The sequence below is a fragment of the Temnothorax longispinosus genome, chromosome 2 (assembly GCF_030848805.1).
Source record: "Temnothorax longispinosus isolate EJ_2023e chromosome 2, Tlon_JGU_v1, whole genome shotgun sequence".
NCBI classification, from domain to species: Eukaryota; Metazoa; Arthropoda; class Insecta; order Hymenoptera; family Formicidae; genus Temnothorax; species Temnothorax longispinosus.
This window is the reverse complement of record NC_092359.1, coordinates 22,973,959-22,985,730: the sequence shown is the minus strand read 5'-3', so window position 1 is coordinate 22,985,730 and position 11,772 is coordinate 22,973,959. Positions and strand designations below refer to the sequence as shown.

At 37.6% G+C, this 11,772-nt stretch overlaps 1 protein-coding gene across 4 annotated transcripts in view; it reads left to right on the top strand.

Annotated features, from left to right (window-relative positions):
* Positions 1 to 2,297: 2,297 nt before the first annotated feature.
* The window catches only part of Cnc (NFE2 like bZIP transcription factor cap-n-collar), a 98,416-nt gene continuing 88,941 nt past the window's right edge, over positions 2,298 to 11,772 (top strand). For 2 of the 4 annotated variants that reach the window (XM_071771595.1, XM_071771594.1), the window contains exon 1: positions 2,298 to 3,849. In XM_071771595.1, the coding sequence (XP_071627696.1) occupies positions 3,388 to 3,849 (462 nt within the window). In that variant the 5' untranslated portion in view covers positions 2,298 to 3,387. The remainder of the gene's footprint in view (positions 3,850 to 11,772) is intronic. The other 2 variants (XM_071771597.1, XM_071771596.1) reach the window with 2 other exon arrangements.

Genomic DNA, 11,772 nt, shown 5'->3' with positions numbered 1-11,772 from the left:
TCAACGGCGGCAATCGCAATTAACAACACTGACCCCGCATTCAAAATACGCATCGTGTCGAAAGTGACGTCAAACACAATAGGCGCCGCCGCGATTACGAAACAATACAACGTAGAAGCCATATATCACATAGATCTCGTATTTTCGTCCAAATAGACCTTTATTTATACTATCGAGATCTTTGGAGAGGCGCGGTCAGGAGAGCCGCGGTCGGTGGCTGTCGTAAAGAAAGTATCAATCGCGATGACGCATCGTCGCAGCGTTTCCTCACGAACCAGTGATGCGTATCTAGAGAAGCGATAATATGTGTGCTTGAAACGATAAGGAAGGACATCAGCGTCGCTCCTCGAGCGAAGGACTAATTATAAGGAGACACGCCGTTCACCGGAGAAGCTGTCGCGATGTGCGAGCATTGTCGCCTGGTAACGAGCCATCATCGACGAAGGTCATGCGTTAGGTGAGAACAAGCTAAACGCGTTGTTTAGCATGCGTGAACGCGCCACACGCACAGAGGATCCGTGGTAAACGGTGCCACGTGTGCAGTCGGACACGGGGTCAAAGTTCCTCGTCGCGAATACCGTCGCGGACGTTGCGACCTCGACGAAGAGGGGGAACGGAAAGGCGATGATACGCAGCTGACGGAGAAATCGTCGTCGAAGATCGAATGACTCAAAGGCGCGCGGGTTTCTATCGACGCGAACGATCCAACTTCGCAAATTATTAGCGAATTATTATTAGAAATCTTCTCACGAGCACTTCCGGATCTGCTCCGGAAGCTCGCCATCTCAGTCGAGCACGAGTGTCTCAAGTGGATCGCTATTAAAAATGAGGCAATCACTTGGAATCACTTCTGAGAGAATTCATCTAATAACAGTAAGACGCGGAGAAAGTAAATTGTTTCACCGGAGGATAGAAATTACATGGCGCGTGTTACGCATGTTTACGAACGGCCGTACGATGTTAGATGATTGGTCACGAGAGACACTTTCAATCCGCGAGATTAAACTTACGGCGGGGATCAAAACATATCATGCTTGCTAATCGGACGACGTGTTCACTGACAAATGTAAATACGCAAACAATACCGCTAACAATAAGTAACAATAAGTAAGATAAGTGAAAGGAAAACATAGAAACTTACTACAGTTATTTTTACGCGGAAGAGAATGACGCAAACGCTATTATGTCGTGTATATCTATGTATTTGCGCATGATTATAAAGAAGCTTTGCATCATTTCGCTTTGTGAGTGGTAATCAGGCCAGCGCGGACGGTCTTTCGTCAACGAATCGAACTCGCGCGTTAGAAACGTATATAAAAACAGCGCACGTGTAGCTTATTCATTGCGTGGAGTTAGCTCGACGTTCTCTATCGCAACACCTCGCACATAGTAGGTGTAGTTTAATCGAACCGCGAGTCACACGTGTCCGCATGATACACGAATCGTATGATATACGATATATATGCTCGCACAATGAAATTTCAGGAGCGTGTTTCTCGGAGTCTCAAGACGATTCTATCTTGATTTTTAAGAAATATCTCTTTTTCAAAAATTTTATTATTCTCTTCTGTTATCTTCAACGATAAATAATCACAAGATTATAATAACAACTTGAATTTCTGTATAAAGGTAGGACTGTAAATTTTTTAAAGCATATATTTTGTTGAAATTTTTTATGCAGATTTCGCGAGGCACGTTATAAATACCAAATGTTACATTAACATTTTTTGTGAATAATGTATTCGAAAATGCAGAAAGTCAGTTATTTAAATAAGCACGAATATATCGAGACGCATTCAATTGTTCGTTGGGACTCGCTATCGTTTTTCGCATCTTTACCGCGATCCTAAACTTGCCTAACGTTGCAAATCGCAAACAGCTAATCGGAGTCTGAAACTTTACTATGTCGAGGAAAAAAATGCTAAATCGCGAGCACGACGTAAACAAGCGCACGTTGACGTATTCGACATGACGCGTTAAAGAAGTCAGAAGTTAAATCTACCGACTCTTTTCGATTGGGCAATAGGCACCTCGATTCCCCCCCTTCACCCTCTTTCGCCTGCCGAGTCGCACGTCGCACGTATATCGTCCACGAGGCTCATAGTAGTCGTAGTCGCGGAAATCGTTATCGTCGGCGATAACGGAATTAAACGCGAGTGGCTCGTTACCGCTCGGCGGCGTACAAACGCGCAAAACCGCGCGATTGGGAAACGCGCGGGGAAATCAACGACGTCGGCGCGGCCCTGACGAGCGGCGCGACGTCGGACGTCGGACCGCGAATACCGCGATTGCTGAGTCACAATTCGCGAACGATCTCTCCCGGCGAGGTGCGCGACGTTGGCCAGCTCGCTCGCTCAGCTCGGTCGGTCGGACGGGAGGTTTCTCCGCGTAACGAACTCCGAGTCGGGAGGCAAAAGTGTCGTCTCATCGCCGCCGCCGCCGCGCGAGGCTCGAACGTCGCGGCGTGAAGGAAGCGAGACGCGGCATAACGCTCGTCGCGGTCGCTCATATCCGCGCGCGCGAACCCGTCCCGGGGTTCGAATCGTCCGCCTCGAATCGCCGCGGCCGTGTGTGTGCGTCGTCTGTATGTATGTATGTAAACGTGTATACGCGGGATCTGTCACTTGTCAGTTTTCGCGGCCTGAGGTCTCCTGCCCGCCTCGCTCGCGGTCTCGCAGCTGATCCGCGCCGTGCGTGAGCGTGAGGGTCTCGCGCCTGTCCGCGCTGTCAGCGCGACTCCGATCCGCGCCCGAGGGCCAAGCGCCGACGATAACACACGGAGGACGGAGGTGCGGAGCGAAGCGGCCGCCCGCCGCCTGTCAGAGGAGTGTCCGCCAGGCATGCGTGTGCGACGCGCGCACGACTCCACCGCAGGCTGATCAGTGTGGCAGGCTCGTGCGCGGATTTTGAGGTTATTTCGATCCCGTGTAACTGACCTATACCCGGCCGCGCCGGAAAGCCGCGGATCTTTTATTTCCACTCCGGCGCTCCGAGAGATCGCTCGCCTTCCCCGAGAGGACTCCTTTCGCGGTTCCCGCGGCGAATTAACGCGGTGAGCGAGTGTCCTGGGCCGCCGCTGGACTCCGTACTCTAACCTTAAAAACTGGAGCACGCGACTCGCTCGCGATGCGTCTCGCGTGAACGTGCACCGCCGCCTGTTCTTCGAGAAAATTCTTCGTGTTTGCGTGGGACTGTCTTTGTGCTACTCGCGCGTGATGTCAATCAACATTTCGCGGAATTGCGTCATCGCCTCCTCATGACGGCGAGCCTGTCGGTTGGATTTAATAGGGACAGTGAAGCAAAGTGCGACAACGTGTCGAAATCCGTAGAAATCTCCGTTTTCGCGTGATTTTGTACCCGAGAGCCGAGAGCAGGAACGGCATCAAGATGCTGTGCATCAAGAAACTGTATCGGGAGGAGCTGCTGCAGCTCGCGTTGCTGCTCTCCCTGCTGCGCGTGGATCCGGAGTCCTACCTGGGCCTGGACATCCAGACCATCGGCGTTGGATCCCTGGATCTCCACAACGGTTCCGGATGGCACACGGACCACACGATTGTCCATCGCCCGATGTTCGTCCATCCGAAGAATCCGGATTCCATGCTTCTGAATTACCAGAGGGATCTGTTCGAGGAGCTCAATTCCTTGGGCAGATACAACAGAATGAATTCGGGCCTCAATGCCATACACGCTTATCTGCTCAATGTCGAGGAGTCTAATAGAGATGCGACAGTGGCGGGTCCCAGCTTGCCAGTTTCCACTAATACAACCAGGAACATGACGTCTCCCGATCCACCAACTTCCACCCAGAGTCCTGCAGAGCCAGTTGGCGCAGCGGAACTCACTCAAGAGGTACCTCTTTCAGTTGATTTTGCACCAAAGATTGACGACGAGTGAAATTGGAATAAGGATTAGTATATCTGTTTTCTATTGCTGAACTGGCTGTATTAATTCAGAGTTTTTCTTTTTTATATTCCACATTGGAAGGAAAAAGTGCAGCCAGTTGTCACAATACATAATACAAATACATATACGTTTCAACATATCATACTTTCACCATACATATACAGACATATAAACATTTTACATTACGAAAGCTACTATTTGATACTTTGTTTACTATACATAGTTATTATTTCTTTTTTCATGTTACAAATTAATGCTAATCCTTATTCGTTTGCTCTTATTCTATATTACATAAACAAATAGTCGTAACTATAATCTGACATTTATATTTGATATGAGAGTATTTAAATATTATTTTAAGTTGTTTCAAGTGCTGCCTACTTTAAATGCAAGCAAAAATGGTTTTGCTTAACCTACTCTTTAATTTAAAATACATAATTTCTTTACTTGTTAAAGAAATTATTAGTTAAAAATATCACTTATGACATATGTATATATTATTTATAATATTTATATACATATATATATTTATAATTTTTTATATCATGATCATTCGTAGCATCTGATAGTATTTTTTAACAAACACACTGCGCACACAATAAAATCGATCCCATGCGATCGAGCGCGTCGAACTGCATGCAAAAATCAGACTTAAAAATAATATTTGGCAGTGCACGCGGCGCGTATCTGGAACATTATTATTTTTCTTTGCTCGAAAGCGAATGTTCTGAAAAAATCAGAAATAGCCGTCGTCTCGTCACGGTCACGTTGGTAGGCGGGGGATTTGTTGAAAGCGAAAACGCAATATCTCTCTTTGAGCAGATATAATCGCATGTAATGTAAATGACCCCGCGAATCCTTGCGACGACCTTGCCCACGTGTCTTCCCTCCGCCTCTCTCGCTTTTCTATTTCTCCTTTTCTCTTTTTTTTTCGAAGCATTAAATTGGCTCGCATACGACTTCAATCTTTCATTAATATCAATTCAATTCGCCTTGTGGAATCTTACACTGTTTATGTAATGAATAATTATTTACGTTTACGGCGAGTTGGATAAGACTCTGATGTAGTATCTCATACGCGCGTGATTACTTATAAACAGTCAACCGTAGAATTGGATAGATACGTAATAACCTAAGCTCAGTCAGTGCTTTTTCTATGTATTGTTATTTCATTTCTGCTTTTACAAGAGATCGTAAATGGAAGTTAGAGATTACACATATTTACCAACGTAACTGTTTACGTCTTCAATTTAGAATGTATATATATCTAACGGCATCTGATATTAGTTTCGTTTCAAACTGTATTGTTTCCGTATCCTACGTGTTATGAAAGAACGTTGTACGCTATTTGTAAAATTCGAAAGATATCGTAAAAAAAAAGTTTACGACCCGATACCGTAAATAGTGGCGCGTGAAGGAAAACAACGGGTTGATGAGTCATAAACCCACTTTTCTTTGTTGTACATCCTAAAAGCACGGCTACATTCGTTGATCGTAATTCATCTTATTTTTGTGATTTTTTTTGTCGAACCCACACGAGGATCGTTTCTTTCCTTATGAGGACAAGCGTCCTTGCGCACGCAGGTTATGCCTATACCGGCTGATCTAGGTCAACTAATTGCGAATCTGTCCTCAATGGCTTAACGACGATCGTTTTTAGCAAATTTAAAAATCCTTCGGTCGTACACATTGGATGACACACAATGACGCATCATTATGAATAATTGATACGTCCCGTATGATAGAAAGTATATCATCTCAAGACTGATACCATGTGTGCGTGTGTGTGCGTGCGTCATAAACGATAATAACTTAATCGTGCACGATGAATATCGCAATTTAGATAACAATAACAAATCTTGCAATTAGAAAAATTATTTACTATATTTGGACTATATTCTGAGTTTTCTCGCAGAATCTTACGTCTGTTCTTTAATTAGAATGTTTAATTCCGGATGGATAAGACGTGAAAGAAATCTAGAGGAAAATATGATATTCGAGAATGACGCAAAAAATAAAAGTATTGTTATAAGAATTAGCGTATATTTTATTATGTTTATCATATTTATGGGATTATAATTATACGCGCATAATTTAAAAATATTACATTTTTTAGAATTTTAAATAATGATAATGTTCGCAATATACATAATATATGCTTTTTTGATCCTGCTAAATTGAATTTAAAGCTTGCTTATCCAGCTCTAACTTATTTTCCCAAAATAACTAATAAAGTTCTTAAAAAGAAATAAAAGGATAATCAATGTTAACTACTCTGAGAAGAAATAATAAATAATATATGTTTCTGAAATCAAAGTGTATGTAAGAAGAGACGTGTTTAATGTGCGTCGAGTTATTCTTTTAAATTACGTCTAGGAACAAAAAATTTGATTTTCCTTGTGACAAAGGAGAACATAATTAGATACGCGATTTATTTACCTAAAGTAGAATGGTGTTAACTGGATTTAGTCATTAATTCTATGATCTTTGATAAATTGAGGTCACGCGAACCTGTGACATCACTCGCACGTAGAAGCAGAAGCTTTTCTGAATTATCTCACACCGCTTGTGGTAAAATTCTTCAGTAATTGAATGCTCGTGTTTTTGCCAAGATATTGCTGGCTCTATCGATTTACGAATACGTATCGAATGTCAAAATCTTTGCATATTTTAGCGCGCCGAACGTAGAAACGTCTAATTATTGAAATCGAATATAATCAAATGTGATATTGTAAATTATACTTGTTTTCCAAATTAATAATACAAACAGTACTGCGATTATTAAAAAAATAAATATAATATATAATTTTTTATTCTCAACTTTTAGATTTTATTTTTGTAGAAATAAAAAAAATATTTTGTTTTGATATAAAGAATACGCTTTGAAACATTAACAGAAATTTCTTTAGAATTTTTAAGAAATTGTTTGCTGCCTCAAAAAGATATTGTTTTTGAATGATAAAAATCATTATAATAACACGCAATGCTTTGAACACGGGATGATGTAATTGTAATCGATCGGAGCAAGAGCGTGTTTTAATAATAGTGATTTTTTTATCATCTCTCCTCAAAGATTGGAGTAACATTTTGCGAAATGCGCTTATGCGCGTTGAATGCGAATATGCACTGTAATAAGCAATTTTTGCGTCAGAAATATTTCCGAAACAAGCTATGATATCACTCGTAAGATCTAATCATTAATGTACTCAAAAAAGTCACGATTAATATGATACAAAAAATGTCATAAGGAAACATATTGGATATAATGACATCAATGTGTCACGTTTTTTGTACTCGTTACTTATCAATTTGCATAATAATATATATGTATATATTATCTTCAACACTTTTAAAAAGAACTTTTGCGACATTGCAGTAATTAACGCTTGTATTATCACAACCTTTTTATTTAGAGATTAAAAATTCATATTTATAAATAAGAGTAGGTCGAAGGAGATGTGGTATAATTCTATATAACTATTTTTGAATGTTATTGACTGACTGTTACTAAATACAACTAAAAAGTATTTGTAAGTGTTTTCCATACATTACCGAGAATTGCCTTGTTCCAAATTAGATATCTGACCTTACTCCAACACGTGAGTGACATTGTCGGACTTCGAAGAACATTCGATGGAATTTATATCAATTTATTTTGCAAAAAGATTATTGCTCAATTCTTTCTCGATGACAATTACCCAGATATCGCGTTGATAAACTCCGCCGCTTTATTTGAGTAAACGTTTCGATGAGACATTGCCAAAGCCTTTCGTTAGGTTTTCGCGACGGCCTCGATTACAAAAATAATTGCATGCAAATGCGCGCGTTAAAAACGACTTCGCGAAAAAAAAGGTATGCGCGAAAAACAGATGTGACCCCGATTCCTTGAGGATTGATGCGAAACTCTCTGTGCAAATCTCTCGTTTCCAGAGCGATATATGCATCCAGAATTAGGAAATGGTCGAGGATTTTCGACACGATCGTAAGAAGGTGCTCGCGAAAAGGAGTTTGTCCTTCTGTCTTTACTTTTGCGTGTTAAGGACGCATTGAATGATCAAATGCCATACAAACTCCAAGGCATGCATTTTATATTTTTGTGACAGTTTTTATGGCACGCGAAGCAGATATTGTTTTGATCGGTAATCAGAGTACTCTTGCTTTTTTTCTTAAAGATGTGACATTTATATGAACGCGCAAATCAAACGAAAGAGTGACACTAACTGCCGCAGTAAATATTGGCACGCGTTGAAAGTTCTACAGAAATCGGCCAAGTATAGGACTGTGAAATGTAAATTTTGCGTATATTTCATAATATTTTGAAACTATATAAATCTTCAATATTTATTCGAGGATCGACGGATTATAATATAAATCGTTTGTACCATATTAGTAGTCGCATTTTGCACTCCTTTTTTCAACATATTTTACACTGGGAAATGGTTTGAATAAATAATGCATCGCAAAATTAATTTGATCTGAGAGAAAATATAAAAATATTATTTTTTGCACTTTTTATTTGACTTATTTACAAATAATGAATATATTATTGCCTATACAAGGTCCGTTAAGAAAATTGTGTGGTAAATTTTGTAATACATATATAAATTTATTAGTATTAAACTTTTGAAGATATTTAATTTTAAATAATTTTTTAAATATTTCTTGTTAATTTCTTCGAAACTATTTCGAGTAAATTAATGTCTTTCCTCGAATTGATGTTTTTGTGTATGAAAATCGCGGATGTCGGACTTTCCCCGGTTGTAGAAAGGCAGCTGCAACCAAGCGTATCTCGAGAGAAATATACGTGGCATTTTACGTAGCGATGAATACAGATCTTTGACGCATCTTGGCAAGCTGCCCTACTAAGATCGAAGTGCGCTTCTCACGTGCTCTAGTGATTAAATTGTAGTGAAATAAAAGTAACAAAGTTAGGGTTGCACGACAATGCATTATTGGTAAGCATAGATGATAACAATAGATTATTGGCAAATCTGATTTTTCAATATACATATACATATTCATATACGTTATACATTCTAATTATAAATACAATTATAACAATAGATACAATTTGTAACAATAGTAAAACAAAATATATGTTTGCAATTGCTTATGATAATATCAAGAGTATCATTGTCAAACATTTTATATAAATTCTATTTTTTTTTGAGAGTAAAAATGCAGATAACATAACTCTCGAGAACATTGGATCTCGGAAGGAAAGATTTAATTCATTGGCAGCATCACACGCATATACACATACACATGTGTGCACGCGTGGAGCTTGTTATCCTTGTTCATTATTAGCTATTTATAGATATAGCTCTTTCTTACCTTACGATCTTGTAACAAATGTAAACTTTATTTGAGATATTGACGCATGACGAAATAACTCTTTCGAGAATTGTTAGCTTGACTTATTTCACAAATATTTTACTTGTTTAATTTTAATGTTATTATAAAATATTATAATTTCTCCTGCATTCTAATTGCATAAGAACAAAATCTAATTATAAGAAATAACTATTAATAACTTAAAGTGGAATTTTAATATAGCGAGTACCAGCATTGTAGTATAAGTTTTCATTTTGCAATTTTTAATCAATTGTATATTAATAATGATATAGAAAATTGGAAGCAATAAATTTCAATGCTTAATTTCAGAGTTCACTTTTATTTATTTTTATTTATTTAATCAAGGCAATGGCAATGAGCTAACAAAAAGGATGCTCTTACAAGAGATATTTAGTCAGTAAAAAGTATCTATGTAACATATATTTATCATAGACTTATGATTTAAATGGCAATGATAGTGAAGTATATAATAGAGATACTATAATATATTTTTTTTTCTTTTTATCTCATAAAAATTCTTTGGCTATAAAATGTTTACATATAAAAACCAAATGTAAAAAGTTAACAGATAAAGAGTTATCGGCATAAATAGAATTCTAAGTAACATTATGGAACGAAGGTCGACATAATGACGAGGTCAAACATTTTACTAATCTCTGTTTGCTCACTTTGTTTTCCGTTTTATTTTTTAACCACTTATTCGTAACTAACATCCAATATTTAAGTGACAATTTTTAATACTCATGTCTTATATCTTCATTTAAAATACACAACATTTTTATTTTTCCTTGAATTGAATGTTGCTCATATGCATTAAAAATTTCTAGAAATATTTATAAATAATATGTAATATAACGTAAACGTATTATATTATGTATTGTTAATTAATTATTCATTTTGCTGACAATTCGCGAATTTGGACTTTATTATTAATAGTGACCTGATATGAGTCCAAATTACTGATTAACAATTGACGTGATATATATTTTTATAACCCCGTTCGACTGTCGTTCTGTTTTGTGGTCCATTATTTTTATGATCGAATAAGTAACGACAACTTGTTCGCTGTTTTGCACCGGTTGCCCTGCCAAGTTTTAAATCGTGCAATGATTTTGCAACGGGTCGACGGCGTCTCGAGGTGACGTACATAAACAGGAAAGACGACGAATTGACTCAGTTCCCGATTTTTCATTGTGGAATAAATATTCGCGAGGTGAGCGACTATATATCAGCATATCAACTAATGTGAATAAATTTATTAGCGACCGATTCGGACAAGCAGAATTGTCTTGCTGAAAGATGTGATGTTTTGACGTTATTGTGTATAAAATGTCGACTTTATGTAAATGATATTCAGATAATTTACAAGAATATACAATATATAATATACAATTGATAGGATTCTCATATTTCGTATAAATTTTGTTTCCATCAATATAGGAAATTCAAGATTTAAAAACATTTTTGTAATGTTATATATCCAAACTTTTAAAATATGAAAAACTATATGAATTTTTATGTTTACACAAATCTGACTTGAAAATGAATCAGTATTTGCAAGAACTAAAGCATAAATAAAAAAAATCATATTATATTATAATAATAAGAAAGAAAGAAAAATCTGCATAAAGTTAAATCTTTCGAAATACGACATTTCATATAAAATAGCACAGTAAAGTGTATTTATCTTATCTCGAGCGAATTTCCGAATATACTTTTTTATATTGAAATTGTCGTATACCAAGACTTAATTCATAATCTGTTGGTCCACAATTAAGCAGCACTAGTCGATTATTGTTATTGAATCGGCCGGATCGCATCGTGTAGCAAGTTCTTACGTTTTTCATCACTTTTTTATCGCGCATCATTTACAATGTGGCGCATACGTACTATATTGCGCGCAAGTGCAAAGGTTGAGGATATTCAGCCTTCGCGCGGAGTGTGCAGTGATTAAACACAATCGTATGTGATCTATCATAGAGATTTGACGATGGCAAGACCGAGGGGTCTTCTAGGATAAACAATACAATGATTGAACCTTGAACAAAATTAATATATTATTCGCTTATGAAACCAACATTCTCAGCAAATAATTTACAGAACATTTGCATATTTTTACACATAATTGTAGATATCATTTTTGATCATAGAAAATCCTGTTTCTTATAAGCATCAAAGTTATTCATAAGCATCTTTGTTCGCTATTAATTAAACTTCTTCTTTTACGTTAAACTGCTCCGCTCTTTATTGCAGAAATTCGATAATATATGATCGCATCTCTAATTATTATACGAACTAATTATTATGATCACATTTATTATACGAACGTAATAATAATTTTTTGAAAATTATTAAGCTATATCGTGATTCACCCAGTAAATAGCGCGTAAGAATTGTGCCATATTTGTACATTCATGCGAATCGCATATTTATTGACTGATACAAGTATCAATCCCTTGCCCGGGATTGTTATTAGAAGAATTCCTCACTCGCAGTTAGTGAGTAAGTTTGAGC